At 29.3% G+C, this 18919-nt stretch overlaps 3 protein-coding genes across 3 annotated transcripts; all 3 read left to right on the forward strand.

The window, feature by feature from the left end:
• Positions 1–213: 213 nt before the first annotated feature.
• Positions 214–3836, forward strand: LOC145745022 (phospholipase B1, membrane-associated-like). Its single transcript, XM_082563008.1, has 13 exons — positions 214–268; positions 335–402; positions 509–587; positions 743–801; positions 894–1005; positions 1540–1645; positions 2115–2166; positions 2401–2544; positions 2720–2899; positions 3059–3163; positions 3238–3333; positions 3407–3469; positions 3543–3836. The coding sequence occupies exons 1-13, from the start codon at positions 214–216 to the stop codon at positions 3834–3836; spliced, it is 1413 nt and encodes a 470-aa protein (XP_082419134.1).
• A 3534-nt stretch (positions 3837–7370) lies between these two features.
• LOC145745023 (uncharacterized) lies at positions 7371–14070 on the forward strand. Its single transcript, XM_082563009.1, has 13 exons — positions 7371–7488; positions 8438–8640; positions 8732–8793; positions 8879–9541; positions 9681–10398; positions 11132–11288; positions 11581–11797; positions 11967–12446; positions 12644–12768; positions 12845–12952; positions 13160–13338; positions 13422–13679; positions 13833–14070. Exons 1-13 carry the CDS (start codon positions 7371–7373, stop codon positions 14028–14030), a joined length of 3486 nt encoding a protein of 1161 aa, XP_082419135.1. The 3' UTR covers positions 14031–14070.
• A 262-nt stretch (positions 14071–14332) lies between these two features.
• LOC145746062 (dimethylaniline monooxygenase [N-oxide-forming] 2-like) lies at positions 14333–18746 on the forward strand. The gene is made up of 10 exons (XM_082564245.1): positions 14333–14465; positions 14910–15028; positions 15209–15347; positions 15688–15873; positions 16234–16361; positions 16658–16797; positions 16918–17132; positions 17217–17344; positions 17407–17532; positions 18209–18746. Exons 1-10 carry the CDS (start codon positions 14357–14359, stop codon positions 18425–18427), a joined length of 1509 nt encoding a protein of 502 aa, XP_082420371.1. The 5' UTR covers positions 14333–14356; the 3' UTR covers positions 18428–18746.
• The last annotated feature ends 173 nt before the right edge of the window (positions 18747–18919 follow it).

Below are 18919 nucleotides of genomic sequence, written 5' to 3' on the forward strand. Positions count from 1 at the left end.
AAAATGTTAGAAAATGATTTAATTAGCGGGCGGTCTTGGCGTGTTGTTTTATCAAAGTAATGTTGACTTGAATAACATTATTTTAGCGACGTCACAACCAACATACATATATATAGTAAGTAGCCACAAATATGCTACACACGAAGTGTAAATTTGTGAGTTAAACACAATTAAAAATTGGTTTAAAAATTGAATTTTAAAAGTATTTTCAGGATGTTTTCTTCAGGAAAAATATTGTTGTTATTTTTTGTATCTACTGTTCTAACCGGTAAGTAAATGTTCATTTAAATTGAATAACAAACTAAATTGTTGTAAAGCCTTATTTGCAATTTAGACTCAAATGAGGATTGGATGAAACAAATTGAAATGATTCAAAAAATGTCAAAAGATTTTCCAAACCCGGTATTTATATCTTATATTTGAATGTTATTATAATATTTCGACTTTTCTTAAATAGATAAAATGTTAAATTAATATTAACATGTTAATTTTGTTTAATTATTTGAAGGTGAAATCTATAAGCTCAAGGTCAACTGGAATGGATTATTTTGAAACAGTTATTGAAGGTAGTCCGAAGCCTAAAACGGGTAAGTCTTTTTCTCCTACTTACATACTTAATGTATTTATAAAACGCTTATGTAACTAACTTGAAATACAAACATGTATATTTAGGTTTACTAGTTATTAGTGTTATTGTACAAAAATGTAATAGTCTCTAGAAATTCTTGTATTTTGTGTTTAGTTCACGAGCTTCGACCTCAAGATATCGACGTTTTAGGAGCAATGGGAGATTCTATTACAGTGAGTGCGCATTGTGTACCAATTAAAAAACATTATATGCAAAATAAATATAAATAAAATAAGTTAAAATATTTAAATTTGTTTTTTTCTAGGCTGCCAATGGTGCTGATGCTATTACAGTCGCAGGAATTCTTACCGAATATAGAGGAATCGCGTTTTCTATTGGTGGCGAAGAAAACCTAAATACGTCACTAACATTACCAAGTAAATTTAATTAATTTTAATTTAATATTTAATCAGAAAAAAATCAAATAATTTTTTTTAGTTTCTAGGTATCGTTTTTAAATTAAATTCCAGGTATTGGTTCTTAAAAGTTTTGAAATATTTGTTTGTTTAAGATATAAAAAAACTTAGAAGTGGCATTAACTTCCTACCATAATGTTTAATTAGGGTTTTTTGGCTAGCCAGGCTGTCTTACCTTAGACATTATCTCACGACAGCAATTGGAATTCATAGCTTATTAAACATTAAGCGTTACTACGTCTTACTATTTATCAAATATGAAATTAAAAATCGTGTTTATTCGTCTTAAACTTATGGTTTTACTTCTTTTATTTTAATTCCAATATTGCTTAACAAACATAATAAAAATTAATGGTAAAATTCGAGACAAGCAATTGAAAATGGGTTATTAATTAAGCTTTATTAGCTTAATTAAAAAAAATAAATTAAAAATGGAAATTGTCAAATTATTTAAAGCAATAATTGTCACATTACTTTCATTTTTTACTTTTTTAGATATTTTTCGTCTTTTCAACCCACACGTGAAAGGTTATTCAGTTGGACATAGAAGAAATGATCGAGATCTTTGGTTTAATGTCGGAGTGCCTGGAGCTCGGTCTCAGTAAGTTAACTTAACAACATTAACCCATTTTTGTTCCTATATTCTTAAAATGCCAATGTTTAAAATAGCAGTATGTATTTACTCTTTTTCCATATTGATAAGAAGCATATTAAGGAGTTCTCAACAAAGAAATACTCTCTAAAAAATATAATATTTTGGGATAGACCTATATTATTAAGTTGATATTTTTATACTTAAAACTAGTATTTATTTTTAAACGTTTTTTTTATATATATTTACTTTTCTTTTCCAAATTGATAAGAGCTCCCATAAATTCTTTCCAAGTAATCTTGTTTTTTCGAATTGATAATTCGATTAGGAATTCCTAGAATTAACTTTAATATTATAATTTATTATAATTCACTCTCTCTTAAAAATGTCAAGTTGTTTAGTTTACTAAAACCTGTTAAAATTAAAAGGTTTTAAGAGTTTCCATATTTATTTATTAACTTAATGTTATATATTATAGCGACATGCCTCTGCAAGCACGTCGACTAATTAGTAAAATGCAAAACGATTCGGTAAATATCATTTTTAAATTTTTATAATTAATTTGTTTCTATAAAAATATTTAAAATGTTGTTTATCATTTTAGTAACATTAAAACAATGTTTTATGACGTAAAATTTTATACACGTCACAGTCACATAAAAAAGGTTACTTTAGGTCACATAATAGTTAGTAATGATTAAATACATTGCAGTTATGATCATTTTACGATGCTAATATTTATTTTTCTTGTTTTTTTATTGCAGAGAACCAACTATGAGAACGATTGGAAAGTTGTCACAATCTTTATCGGAGGTAACGACCTCTGTGCACTGGATCGTGATGTTTTAGCACTTCCAGAAAACTACATAAACAACCTTACCCAAGCTTTGGATATATTACATGCATCCGTAATTAAAAAAACGTTTTTTACAATTTTTTTTATAAGAATAATTTTAGTTTACAAAACTAGTAAAATTTCAAAGTTATGTGCTGTAGAACTTTGGTCAGAAAATATTTTTAGAATTTTAATTTATGTTTTTATTACTACTTAATAATAACTTTAACTAAATTTTGACCTTTTAGCTACCAAGGACTTTAGTCAACTTGGTTGAAATAATGGAAATTGATCTTTTGAGGGATGTTTCAGATGGTTTTGGTGCATCGCCCGCATGCAAAGCTGTACAAAGACTTGAATGTAATTATGTTATTACTGCGAATCCTTTACAACTGGCAGATATTAAAGATAAGAACAGGGAATATCAGGTAATAATGAAGTGTAAAAAGTGAACTATTGCTTTGTTAGAGTAGTATAAGGCAAAGTTGCTAAATGAGATGTCGTCGTTAAGCCTACATTTGTTCTAATTTTAAAGTAAAAAAATTAAAACATCTACATGTTTTTAAAATTTTTTGAACATTTTTTAGAGACTTACTCAAGAGTTGGTTGCAAGTGGAAGATATGATACTAGAGATGATTTTACCGTAGTACTTCAACCTTTTTTTCGCGAAACTGTTCTACCATATACCGAGGTAAATCTAATCAAGTGATCATAATTATATACAACTAAACTATGCTTGATTTTCATTTAAATTATTACTAATAGGATGGACAAATAGATGCGACATATTTTGCTCCTGATTGCTTTCATTTCAGTTCTAAAGGTCATGCTATGGGAGCTCTTAATTTATGGAATAACATGGTAAGCTTACTTTTAGTTAAACTAATGTAAAATTTAAAGTAGCCCATTGTTTTAACGAATTTATGTCTTGCAGATGGAGCCAGTTGGTTATAAGTCAACAAAATGGGGAATCAATAATCTTAAATGCCCTACAGAAGTAAGTAAAGTCAAAATATGTTTTTTTTTCGTAACTTCGTAAATACTTAAATATATGGTACCACATATTTTAGGAATTTCCTTATATAGCCACCAATTTGAACAGTATTGGTTACGAGCCCGAGGCATCTGGTGAAGAAACTACAACACAACCACCAATAACCACCAAACCAATTCCTATAACAACAAGTACAAAACCAGTTGTAAAACCAACCACAACTGAAGTTGTGCCAGATTGGGTTATCGCAGTTCTCTGTGTATTTGGTGGTGTTTTCGTGATACAAACTCTTGCTCTTATAGTAATTATTAATAACTCTAAAAAGCAAAAGGGGTCTAGTTTAAGTAGCACAACTAATTTGGCGTTTTAAATTTATGACCACTAATATTTGGCATAACTTTTAATTTAATTATTTTAACCTTTAAGTAAGTACACATTTTTCTGATCTCGCGACGTTGTCTAATTTACCATAATCTACACTATGTCAATGTTTGCATTTTAGTGCTACCCTGTGTCATTGACCGAGTTGACTTTTTGAAACTCTTTAAGTATTTGATAAATATTTGCTTGGATTGGGGGTTTTGAGCTGTCATTATTATTATGTAATTTATTTTTAGCGTTACGAAATTTTTGCTGTAAATTAATATTTATTAGAAATTGTGAAAAATACCTTAGTTGTATAGCAATTGATACCCAAAAAATTGTAAATAAACGCACTAAATACGATATTTTTTTAATCTTTTAAAGTAAAAATTGGATTGTTTAACTTGATCTTGTAAAGTATATGTGCCTACAGTATATGTATACACACAAAATTATATTTAAAAATTTTAACTTGGCAAAAAAGTGATCTTTTAAGATTTTTTGTCACATATTTTTAACCAGTTTAACAGTTAACTATTGTTAGGTTTTGTCACGCGATAAGTGATGATGTCAAATAAGAGGTCGTGTCAGTCAATATTTAACAACATGCACAGAATAAATATCAACTTTTGCAAGTGCATCATTTTTGTAGATATGACTCTGCGAATTTTATTTGATTTTAAAGATAAAAACTAAAGTTGATTTATTAGTTTTTAATTAGTTAATAAAATATTAACTTATTAATTAAAGAATGTAATGATATACAACCTAATGTAGGCAAAATTTCTTTTATAAATATTGTTCAATTTCTACATTTTTAATTTTTTTTGTAATTATTTTAATTTATTGTTTTTAGATAATGTTATAAAAATACCACAAACAGTTGATATAAATAAAAAAATCAACAGGCTTTCCAGATTTATTTGGATTTCAATAATTTTTTGAATTTATTACATTTTTTTAATTTTTTTTTACATATCACCTTAAGGTGATAGGTTTTATATTTTTTTATTGGGTAGGGGTTTAATATTGTGACGTGTATGAGCTATCCGTAAACGCCAGGTTTAAGGGCAAATAGTGTGGCAATGGTGCGGCTCGAACCCGAGTCTTTTGACTCGTAGTTTGCTGCCTTGACCGCTTATCCAAATTCACTTTTTAATTCAAAATTTACATTTTTTTAACTCTTTAGCGCCATAATCTGTTAATAAATAAGTTTGATAAGTTAGTAAGTTATAAAAAACAATATGTTTAAAATAACATTCAAATATAACGCTTCTATAGGCTAACAATATATGGTGCAATCAAGTATTGTAAAGTTATTATAGAACAACTATAGTTTAATACAAATATTTAATATTTGAAATAGCTCAAGTACTTGATTCAAGTACTTTTCATTTCCTATATCTCAACAGGTTAAATATTTTGTTATTGTCATTACTGTGGTCACGTGACCCGTGAGTTTATTTTAAAACAATGACATGCAGTTTAATATACCTTATATAAAGTGTAGCATTACCATAGTTATAAACAAGGATCATATATTCTTTAAGAAATTGGATTTAAATATTGTTTGGTATGGTATTACTAGAATAGTGATTGATTAGACAGATTTAATCAAAGTTATCCGGTAAAACGTATTGTAAGTCTGCAGTAAATCTTCAGAACAATAAAAAGACAACGTAGTATTATCTAAACTTTGTTTTTATTAAAAGATTTTTAACAATAAAAAATAAAGCAAATTATTTTACTATATAAAAAATTATATTTGAATTTTTAAACTACAAAGTTTTAAATTTCCCAAAGAATAACAAAGTATAAAATTTGCATTTTTTGTGCTATAAATATAACTATAGTTCTATTTAATACCTTAATAGGAATGGGAAAAAAGTTCAAGCCTATTAAATAACTTTTAAGTTGTATTTTGTAATTTAAAGATTTTAAAGAGTTTTAAATTTCAGGCGTAAATAAGTGGGTCCACAAAATAGAAAAGATTAAACTATTAACTCTATTTATGCTTTGTGTTTTTTTGCAAATTATATTTAAAAGCAGGGTTTATTATCTTTAATCGAACTTAAACGCTGATATTTAATATTAGAAAGAACATTTATGTTGTTATGATAAACAAATACAACTAATTTGAAAACAAAACTTTAATTACAACGGTTAGAATGCTTTGTTTTTATCAAGCCTTGTTCAAACTACAGACATTTATCTAAATCAAAGTTTAAATTTTAGTTTAAATTTATAAAGTAATACTGAAACATTAATGTAAGATGGTATGGGTAATTACTGTGTCTAATTTAATAGTATTCAATCATTATAATAACGCCAAATATCTGATGTTTAGTATTATTAAAAACATATTTAAAGAAAATTAAAGCTTACGAATAAAAATCTTTTTTAGAATATGAATTTTATATTTTTTGATTTAAGATTTTTAAACAAGTGCGCACTTTACTTTTTAGACTTATACCTACGTACGTAGACGAGAATACGTGGAGATAAAATAACAAAGAACGGGGATCTCTATTGTTGTTGTTTATCTAACTCGCGATTCGATTGTTATTTTTAAATTTAAACTTTTGTTTAATTCAAACCGTAGACCGTAGATAACAAACCGTAGAACAAACCGTAGATAACAAAAACAAACACTTGACTTCTATTGTTCTTAATCTAACTTCCTTTTATCAGAAAAAAAAAGAAAAAAATGCAAAAAAGGGCTTTTTTATAATTCTTAATATTTTTCTTTTAAAAAAAATTCGAGTAGTACGCTATAGCCAGTTATATATGCAGTGTAGTAAATAAAAGGTTGTATAAAAGTAGACAACACTATAAATAAAAGTGCATTAAAGTCTGTTGTAATTAAGAGCAATCGCTTTACGATGCATTAAAAAAGTCCTCGCTGACTCCGGGCAATTAAATTCTTTTATATTAAAGTCGCGACAAGGGCGTGTTTTTTTTATATAGAAAGCACCATACCGGCTTATTTGTAATACAATAGTGTTTTAAAAAGCGTGTCGAAGTAACGCTATATGCTATGGTTAATACCAACTCACGGTAGACCTATTTTGCTGAGTGAAAAATACAAGATTTGTAGTTATAGTATTGTAGTGTTGGTTTATAGTCAGTTTTTCGTTCTTTTTAGTACATTTTGATGGAAATTCCCGCTTTATGTAATTGGATCAGGGTCTGTTTATAATCAGTTATACACTGCAAAGAATGTGAAGATGTCATGGTATAAATATATATGTCTAAAGTCTGGACCATATATTTCAAAACGATAAAAGTCAGTTCAAATTTAAATGTTGTTTTTGGAGATATTTGACTGTTAGGTTAATAACAACATTTTAAAAAGCTTGCCTGTAAATCTGTTATTTAATAAATAGGGAAAATGCTTAGATATTTTAGTTGATGCCTGAATGTGTAAAAAAGCCAATTGTTTTTTAATGCCATTTTTAAAGCATTTATAAAGTTTTACTAATAAATATATTTACGTTGCAGTTTAATAAGAATACATAAGTTTTAAATAACAGAGTTAAGCATGAAGATTTTGGATGGATGTATTAGTAATAATAACATGATTCAAAACCAATCCGCAGAAATATGCGATCAAAATATTGTCGAATTTCTATCATGGAAACGAAACAGTAATATAGAAGGTAAGCTTACGTGATTTATAAAAAAACGATAAATTATTCAATACCCGATGATGCACATTTAAAAATAACAGTTATTGTGAAAAACTAACAATTTTTGAACTAGGAAAAAAATGAACATAAGCGTCTAAAATTTATAGGTTAAATTTTCAAACAACTTTACGTTTTAAAATAACAGTGAGTACAAATTTGTCCGTTAAATTGAAGCTGCTTAAAACGTTAAGAACATGCTGAGAGTTCAATTAAGTATGTACCTGCTGTGAGGTTGTATTATGTTAATATCTGCCATAAAAGCTAATAGATTTTTATACGTTTGTTTATTAATGATAATATTGTTTTTAAAACTTGATTAAAGAAAAAATGGCGCTCGACTTTTAATTTTTTTATTTTTTAAAAATTTAATTAACATTTTTTAAATTAAAAAAAAGAACAAATGTGAACCGCCCTTTATCGTATTATGACGTATAAATCGTATTCATAATCAATTATATTCTATTTATATCCGGGCCCCATGTAATGAAGGTGGGGCTAACGCCTTACCCAACGTCAATAATAGTATATGTGACGTCATATTACGCTTTCCGGTTACGTTAAGCGAGATCATTCGAATTTTATTTAGGTAAAGGTTAATATGGGTAAAGCGTGCAAAGCTAAAAATAATTTCGTCGTTTTTTTACGCTTGCTTTACTATAAATTTTAACCAACTCTTAATAAAATGAAAGTGGTTTTAAATTTGGGGTATTTCTATTCAATTACTAATCCAAAAAATACAAAAAAAATGAAAGTTGATAAAAGTTTCACTTTAAATAACAGAAATGTCAAAAAAATGAAATAAAAATAGGTATATTCTATGATGCCGGGTAATTTATATTTATATTTTCACAAACTTGTATAACTTTTAAAATTTTATGATTAGACATTGTTAGAATAACGTAAACACATTGTTTCACAGATGCTGATTCATATATTCGCTCAGCGAAGGAAAGCGACGCTCACTACGTAATAAACAACCATTATTTAAAGGAAAATGACGAAATGCTGGACAACAAGCTACAGAATGCTTTACAACAATACAGAAGCAAACTCGGTAGTACAAGCAGTAGTAGCACACCCACGAGCAGTGTTGACGAATTTACAGCTTGTCAGAATACGGAGGTAACTAGCCCTCTAGCATGTTTTACAAATAAGCAATATGCTTATGAAATAACATCTTTGTAGTTAATTGTTTTATTGTTTTTTTATGCAGAAACGTAAACAGGATTTGAGCACCCTTAACCTGTCAATAAGAAGTGATTATAAGGCAAACAGGTAGACTAGTTATAAACATTTAAAACTCTATAAATATTTTACAAAGTGCTATAACTTTTAATGTTTTTTATTGATTATTTTATAGTTGGTGTGATCTAAACATAAAAGAATATTCACCAAGAACTCATACAGCAGTTAGCACCGATCTTAGTCAAATTTCTACTCATTCTAAATCCAGACCGAAAACTGTTTTCTTTCTTGACAATCACGTAACGTCATTTCGCCACGCAATGGAAAAGAATTGTGACGTCATCGAAAACAGTAGTCCCAAAGAAGACGTAGGTGTGGTGCTGACTGGTTACAGAACGCTTGAACCGGAGGTTTATAACTACGCCAACGGGTTACCTTCAGTAACAATATCAAGAATAGAAGACAGTGTGTTTGCACCAATCTGTGAAAGTTCTTTTAATTTTAACGGACTTTCAGCATCGAATTCGGCGTTTTCGTGCTCCGATGTATCAACACCATCTGGAAAGTCTTCGAAAATGTCTCTAACTGAAAGCGAGAACGAGTCTGTTTCTTCAAATGTGGCGAAGCCTCCCACAAGCGCCCGCTCGACTGGGGTACTTGAGCTAATACCTAACCCAAATGGAGATAACAAATTCCATCGCCAGACTAAAATGAGGTCAATGTCGACTTGTGATTTATCTGCATATAAGACTTCAACTCTGCCTTTAAACGAGCCAAGAAGGCTAAAAAAAGCTGGATCACTTCGAAATGTGTTCTCGAAAACAGCAAAACTTTTCAAGTTAGTATAAAATAACATGACTATAAAAACTTTAAAAATAATTTCACGATAAATTAATCATTTTAAAATACCCCAACTTTTTAGTTATTTGTGTAAAATCATGCATTTCTTGTAGTATTAACTCTATGAATTATTACAGAAGGCAAGGCGGTGGTAGTAAAGTATCCTCACCTTCTCATAACACCCCGGAATCGAACGAAACCTTATATTTCGACGATCAGAGTCAAATATCTGAAAGTGTAATTATAAACAACACTACACAGCAAACCGAAACTTATTACAAATCGTATGAAGATCTTACTTTTGAGCAACCACCTAGCACCAACGAACAATCATTCAAAGATAAATGTGCAAAATCAACTAACATTTACCATGGAGATATAGTAAGAGAAATAGGTTCAGTTGGAGGTGTTGTACAGATAGATGGTTATGATATATCACTACACGTGGCTGCAAATCCTAATTTGCAACCTGCAAGATGTAGTTATTGCTCAAATCTTCGTAAAACTCACAGCGCCCGAGTTAGAGTGGAAAGTGTATCTAATGTTCGACCCTCGCCTCGAAGAAGATTCTCTAGGCCCAGAATTCAATCAAAATCCTCAGAACCTCAACTAAGAGACCACAACTGCCCTGGAAAAAATAAGACAGATGGAAGAATTGTATTAGGGTTAGTTGATCCTCACGAAAATCTTATGCAAAACACTAATTCCTCAGTTAATGAAAATGTTAAAATGTCGGATTCGTTTTGTATTGCTGGCCCAGCAGCTAGAATCGAATATCGTGAAAGGAATTTGTTTAAGCAAGGAGCTATATTACAACTAAGCACAAATGTAGATTTGAAGACAGGCTCGGAAGAGGTAAGAATCATAATATTGACATTTTATTTGATAAAGCTTATTTAAATCATTACAAAAAATAGTATACTTCACTATTGTATTCAAAATGTAATGCTCCGACCAGTATAAACACAAAAAATACAACAACTTTTTTAGGTAAATTAAAAATAGTAAAAAAATATACTTGGACAAAATATAAAAACATCTTACAAACTTAAAATACCGACTTAAATAAAGTGTAAATTTAAATAAAAACTTCTAATATAATAAGCCATAAATAAGATTACCTTTACAGCAATATGGGATTACTTACCGTCTTAAATCTATAAATATGAAGACTGAATCGTCTAAGGACCACGTACTTATTTATAAATATTAGGTTTAGGGTTAAAAGGTGATAGAATAAGACGTTGTTTTGCAATAATAAATCCCTTTTTATATAAACACAGACTACTAAATTGATAGATTATAATTTTACGGTTATAATTAACCGGTCAAGCACATATAATAATATTTTAATAGACTTGACAATAAATAAATCATATTCACACGTTGTAGTGTTATGGTTATGCTTATTTTTTGTTATTGTTCTTGTTTAGATCAAGGCGCTTGTTTGTTTATATATTTATTTGTACCAAAATTACTAACATGCCAATAAAATACATTATTTTTTTCGTCCAAATAAAACTGTTAATATGGACATTTTACATTAAGGATATATTTAAATACCCAAACATGAATATATATTTTATAGGTAACCGGGCAAGCAGCTTCACTTGTCGGGCATTTTTGTAAGTTTTCCTGTCTTCAAAGTCAATATCACGAGGGTCCTTATTACGAGTTACCAAACTGTTACCGGTATGGAAATACATTACAAGTATCATTAGATGTAAAAGCTAGACCACCGTTAGGTAAATATAAAAGCATTTTAAATATTTATATTGATGTATTTATAAAAGGAATTTATTAACTTAGGTTGGTAATTTATACATCAATAAAAAGTAAACCTAATACGTAGGTATGCCTTACTCATATAATAACTTATCATACCTATTACGTGGGCTAATAGCTGAAATCAAATGTTAATATATAAGATATTGTTTACTATTAAAACCATATTGCATTTTTATGTATTTATGCTACTCTGTATAGTTTAATATTCACATGTACTTGAATTTTTAAAATCGTTTTATTTTTATTTAGGTGGTGATGCATCGTACAACATATTTGTTGTCCCTATTGTCAAACTACTTGACAGTTGTTTTTTAAATACAAGTCCTCTGAACGGGATTGAACGACGATTTTATCACGTGGGTATTTACGGTCCTGACCGCTTCTCTGGTGACACCAAGTGTTGTATTTCGGTCTCTGGGTCAGGTTTTACGCCGACAATTTTGCAAACTGATTTCAACGAAAAACCGTAAGTTTTTAGTTTAAACCTTAAAAATTTGATATTTTTCAAACGATATATTTGTCGTAAGGGCAAGTAAACTTAGGCCTTGAATTTAAAATTATTGGTAGACCTAAGTTAAATTGACTAATACTTTAGTTTTTTACAAAATTATTTATTAATTGATTTTAATTTACAGGTTACGTTTGTTGGATTCTTATATTTTAACTTCACATTCTAGGCAAGGATTCCACCTCAATTTAACAACAAAACCATTATCAGGATTACAAGTGATTCTAGAACATGACGACTTCTTAATCAGTGAAAACGAGCTTGCTACTAAACCCAGAATTAATCGAAGTTTTGTTATAAAATCTTTAAAACAATCTCGATCGCCCTCTATCGGTCACAACACCCGTAACTTTTTGGTTATTTTTACTGGTGTGAACGATGAAAATCGACATGTAATGTCATGTAAAGCACCAAATTTTAACCGAAATGAAAGCTCAATACCAGAATTAAACTCTGTTACAACTTATAAGCTTGATTACCAGCACGAATGGGCGGTTAATAAACATGGGATTAAGCTTAAACCTTCTCGCTATATTTTGGGTTCGGATCGAGAGGTTTTTTCGCCACTGTTAGGTGTCGCTCTTAAGTCAACGAGTGGTAAAAAAGGGTACGTTTTGTTATTATTTTATACATTTTAACACTTTTTTTCTTATAAATATAATTTTTAATGTCACATTACTTATAATACATATGAAACGCTTTTATATTAATTACTATTTTGTAGACTACTCGGACTAGGGAACTGCTTGGTTAAATAAAATATTAAAAAAATGGTATTTTTTAACCTTTTTTAATTGATTTTAGACTTCCGATTCGTTTAAAATGGATGCTACATTACACACAAGGAGATTATATCCCAATAGTTAACAAAGAACCAATTGTTGTGTCAGATAAGGAATGGTATATTGGTTATTCACGTCACAGCATTGGTAAGATTTTTTTATACACACTTCTTCGTTTTGAAACTGGTTTATAGTAATTCAATTTTGTTGTTACATTTTTTAGGTCTTGTTCCAAGGAACTTGGTCCATCTATTTAATGCAACGGAATTTTACAATTGGCCACGAGTTAGAGTAACTGTAGCTAAATTAGTGGAAGCTATGGTGAAGCCAGGTAAAAAACTTTTAAAAATATTTTCATTAAATTTAAAAAGAAAAATGAGTAAATAATTACTTATTAATTAAACAATATAAATGTACTTATTGCAATTTTTACCTATTTGGCAGGTAGCTATAAAAAGTTGTTTTCGTAATATAGTTGCAAGAGCTATTTTTTGATGATGTCATTTTTATTTCTTTCATTATCATTTTCTGTTTTTAGTTCAACATCTTTCGTTCGTGTACGCTCATCTCTGGGATGAAGTAATTTCTAATGTCACGAATTGGCCACTTTTTGCTGTTGTCGTTCGATTTGCTGAAACTTTTGCCTGTGACGTAATAGGCACCGAAACAAATCATCAGAATTATAGTTTATCCTCATTTTACTTGAACAAATACAAGGTAAAATACAAAAATAAAATAAAATAAAAGTTCTAGCTTAAACAGGTCTTTGGAAAATTCTAAATACTTTAATATTTTAACAGATTTATTGTGAAGCTGGCCCCCAACGAAAACACTTTCTCGTTGAAATGATACGAGCCTTACTTTACTTGGAAGAATACGATGCAGTTGAAAAAATTATTATTGACTGCTGCATTGCTACTTTGGCCTCTAAAGTCAGCACGAAATGGTCAAGTGATGTTTTGTCAAGAATTTTGAATCCAGATAAAAAGGAATTAGGCTCTGAAATAAATGAAGATATTGTGATAACTCATCCTTATAATAAAGACATAGAAGAATCGGTAAGTTTTATGTTTTTAAGAATATTTATCCTCGATGTTAGAAGACTAGTTTTTATTCTGATTTTATAGACTTTTTTGTTAGTTTCAACATATGATAATTGCAATAGCATTGTTTTAAATAGATAAACTTTATAACATTTATTGTTTTATTAGAAATTATGGATGCCAGCTTACAGTTGCTTAAAAAACTATTGCAAATCATCTGGTTTCGACAACATTACTCTATGTTTAAAGCTATTCCAAGTTGAACAAACTTTAGCTGATATTTCTTCTGAAAACTCTTTATTAATTGGATGTGTTGCTTTGCTTTATACTGTTAAAACCTTACGACATTACGACACTAAACTGTAATTGATAAATCACTGTTTAATTAGCTCATCTCTATTTTGTATTGACGATAATGTGACTTACATTATATTGATATTTTTCGCAATATGCAAAACATATTTCTATTGATTTCTGTATCTTTAAGTATTTAATAAAGTTAAAAATGTTACTTTGAATTTGTTTAGTTTAAGATTTAATTAGGTTTTAAGTTCAGTTTTGTATTTTAAAAACTTAAAATAATGAGGACAAACTAAGAAACATTAGAAAATAAAACTACTCATGCGCGCAGGCACGTCGAGCATACAATAATATCTCCATTGTTACCCAACAGTATCGTAGTAAACGTAATAATGAAATCTGTTTGTGTTATTGGGGCGGGAGCTTCCGGACTTTCTGCAATTAAGTCTTGTTTGGAGGAAGGTATTGAGCCAGTTTGTTATGAAATATCGAAAGGAATAGGTAAGGGCTAAGTAAATTAATGACCGGCAGACCGGCAGCGTAGTGTAGTGGTTTTTGTTGTTGTTAGAACACTTGCAGTCTTCGCAACACTACATAAGGTCGTTGTTTCGATCTCAACTGCTTCCATGCTGTAGCACCCTGTAGTTAGGCACTTTAACCGTTATGAATCCTGCTAAGCCAGCAGCTTAATTATTGCAATTGTAATCAATAATATCCTGAATTGCCAAAGGCAACTGGGATGTTACTCTATGTTTAGGTTGTAAAGTCGACCTTACCACATCAAGAATAAAGATATAAAAAAAATCGATAGACAACTAGACTTTACTAATCACAAAACACTCCTTATTGCTTATGTCCTAACTTGATTTAGTTTCAAGATGTAGAGTTAAAATTTTAGTAATGGCATCATGTAGGGTCGTGAACTATAATTTTTTTGTTTTATAGGTGGCTTATGGAATCGTGATCAACGAATGAAAAACAACCAAAGCCCAAGAGTTTATCCTTCACTCATCACAAATGTTTCTAAACTAGGATCTTGCTTTTCAGATTTTCCACTTCCTGAAGTAGGTTTTAAAGTTGTTTATTTGAAGAAATAATACTTATAAACTAAGTTTTATTATTTTTGGCATATTATATAACACTTAACAGTAAGTTTTATTATTTTTGGCATATTATACAATGCTGTAAGTTAGTGGTGACTATACATATACTAGCGAAATAAAGTTTGTGAAATTTGTTTATAGAACTGGCCACCTTATGTAACCTGGGAACAACATCTAGAATATCTTAACCTTTATGCCAAAAAATTTGGACTTGAAAAATGTATTCAGTTTAATACTGAGGTACTAAGAGTAGAAAAATCTAAGGAATATGAAACAAAAGGTAAAAAAATTTGTTTTATTATACTATTTTATTTTGTCATCAATGTGGGAAGGTCGAATGCGCGACCTAAACCTAAAGTAACAATTAGTACCCTGAACCAGTCTAGAGTTGACTTTAGCAGTTTAGGATTTTATAGATTATAATTGTCTGATAATTAAACTGCTGATTAAGTACTGGCTTCGCAGAAGTTTATACCGTTAATAACACCTTACTTCAGGGCTCTACAGCATGAGAGCAGTGGGGATTAAATCCACTGCCTTACGTAGTGTAACAAGTGTTATAACACTATAACGTTGCCGGTTTATTTCAAAACAATTTATAATTATTTTTTTTATATTAGGATCTTGGATAATTCATGTTCAAAACAAAACCACTAAAGAAATAACCCAAACAGAATATGATGTGGTAATGGTATGCGCTGGAAAATGGAGTAAACAAAATAAACCAAACATTCCCGGTTTGTTTGATAGTTTTACTGGACAAGTTTTACACAGCGGTGAATTTGATGGCCCTGATAAATATAAAGGTAATTAAAGTTATCAAATTATTGGTAGTAATCTATATATAATGAAGTTTAATGGATTGTTTATTATGTATGTTATCTCCAACTTAGAGGCCTTAAAAATAAATCATCTGGTGCTCTAGTGCGTTGGTAAATAATTGCATGCGCAATATTAGTTGAGCCCATAATACAACAAATATAATGCAGCCTGTAGGGCAAGCAAGGACTAGTTTTATCATTGTTTCTAAATTTTTGTTTATTTTAAATTATGTATGACTTTAAAGATTTTACTGAAATAATAAGCTTGTATGTTAAGTATATTTTCTTATTGAGCTATTTAGGTCCATTGACTTAATTAACTACTGATTAAAATATATTGTTTAGATAAGACAATATTAGTAGTTGGAGCAGGAAATTCAGGATGTGATATGGCGACTGAATGCACTAAAGTTTCAGATCAAGTTTTGCTCAGTAGTAGGAATGGGGTGTGGATAACATCTAGAATTGGAAAGGTAAGTTTATATTTAAAAAACTAAATAAAAAATCTTAATATAAAGAAGCTTAGCGGACGATATATGTTTATGTTTGTCGTACTTATAGCCCTGCAAAATAAATATAACTGCTGTTTGTGGTGCGCAGATAAATTATTAGGGGAAAATATTAGTTAAAAATTGCGACCATATTTTGACAATTAAAACTGTAACCATACAAATAGTACTAAAGAAAGGAGTTGGTGTCTTTTTTGTGAACTTTGATAGTCTATGCTAATAAAATGATTTTTTTCATATAAATATTTTTTAAACAACAGAATGGAGTTCCTATGGACCTGACTTTAAACAGATTTACTCTCAGTATGTTGGGGAAGTTACCTCGATGGTTACTGGATATTATCGTGACTAATTTACTTGGCAGCACTTTTAATCATGAAGCATGCAAACTACAGTGCAAGTAAATATTATTTTTAATTAGATTTTAAATGTCAATAAAATGCCAATTTTTTAAATTGTGAATTTTTTAAAATGTTAAATATTAAAATGTGAATTTTTGTTAAAATGTCGATTTTTTTAGGTACAATCCTTTACACTTGCTGGCAAATGTTGCTATTAACGACGAACTTAAACTAAAGTTATACACTGGAGCTGTTCAAACTCGACCTGATATTAGAGAGTTCAAAGGTCAAGAGGTTATTTATAAAAATGGTAACAGTGAAAAAGTGGACGTTGTAATTTTGTCCACAGGGTATTTGACTTCATTTCCATTTCTTGATTCTGATGTAGTTCCAGGTATTTAGTTTTTAAATATTTATTTTTTTGATTTCGTTAAAATTTAATTTTTTTTGTCAACTGAATTATATTTTTTTTTACTAGAGGACCCGTGTGATATGAAGTTATATAAATGGACTTTCCCATTTAATTCAACCCACCCTTCAACCCTGTGTGTGATTGGTTGTGTCCCACTTGGGGTTGGGCCAGTTAACCCAGCAGTTGAACTACAGGTAACCCAAAAAAAGTCTAAAATTTGCATATTAAACTCTCATTTTTAATTTTAATAATTCAGAGTCGACTTGCTGTTCAAATTTTTGCTGGGAAAATGAAATTGCCAACAAAATTAAAAATGGAGGAAATTTGGAATCAGGAAAGAGAGGAATTGTTGAAGAAATCTGGAGGACAATTTGTTTTTAAGGTAATAATATTAACATTTTTTAAACTTAAAAACAGTTGTTTATAGAACCTATGTATAATTAGGGATGGGCCAATCGAATCCGAGTCCGAGTACTCGGCCCGAGTATTAAGCATATTTTAATACTCGTGCTCGTCGAGCATTTTTTAGTACTCGGACACCGAGTAATAATTTGTCATTTAAGATCGTATACGATTTACTAAACATAAAAAAACACGAGGTTTGCCTTTTTCTAATAATTTTTAATCTACTCTCAATTATATTACGTTATTTAAGCAACAATTGCGCAACTAATACACTTTTTACTACACTTTTTTTACTAAATTTTACGCATAATAAATTTGAGACTTAAACATTTTTGTTTGGACTTAAGATGATATTGCTATCAGCGGTAAGTAGTTTTGCCAATGTTAAACCTTTTATAATCCATAAATACAGGTTTTTTGGCAAATTTTGCAGTTTTAAAATTATGCGGGAAAGATTCTCGTGAACAGTTAAATACGTTTAAATGACGTCATAACCGAGTACTTGGACTCGGCCGAGTATCGCGACAAAATACTCGAGCTCGTCGAATCCGAGTAATTTGGATTTCAGCCCATCCCTATGTATAATATGACTATAGCTTGTATAATTTTACTTTTAAGTTGATTTTTGAAAGTTTTTTTTTCAATTTTTTTAGGTACCCCTTTTTCACTTTCAAGAAATGCTTGCCAAGGAACTTAAAGTCATTCCTTCGTTTTGGAGTTTAATTTTAACAGACCCAAAACTAGCTTTTGCTTTATATTTCGGGCCAATTGTTCCTAATAATTATAGAGTTAGTGGACCTAATGTATGGGACAAGGCAAGAGAGTACACCATCTCTATAAAAGAAATTATGTTTAATGGATTGGGATACTGAAACAATATTTTATTTTAAAATTTTTGAAAATTAACAGTTAACACTTATAAAAATTATTATGTTAAATTTTTGCAAAAATTATATTTTTTAAAGTATTAGACCACATTTATTTCCTCATCACATAGAAATGTTTTGTATCTTGTTGTGTATATGCAATAATTCTTATTTTTAATGCAGTTATTTTTATTAATTTTTGCTAGTTGACCTTTTCGTACACTCCTTTTTATTCAAGTGTTAAAACCTTAACTCTACTGAAACCTTACTTAGGATTTCATGCCATTTTCGTTTTAAATTTTTTTCTATTCTATATGTAACTAACTTTGTTTTTTTTTTTAATATCCGCAACTTATACTAACAAAAAGGTTTTATTTAGAGTTAATTTTCTTTTTACCTCTTTTACAATTACTTTTATAACTGTTATTCATTTTTCATGACTTTGTAAAAATTTTGCCGTTATACAAATTTTGTATTCTTACATTACTAATAACTTGT

Source organism: Corella eumyota, chromosome 3, assembly GCF_963082875.1.
Source record: "Corella eumyota chromosome 3, kaCorEumy4.1, whole genome shotgun sequence".
Taxonomy (NCBI): Eukaryota; Metazoa; Chordata; class Ascidiacea; order Phlebobranchia; family Corellidae; genus Corella; species Corella eumyota.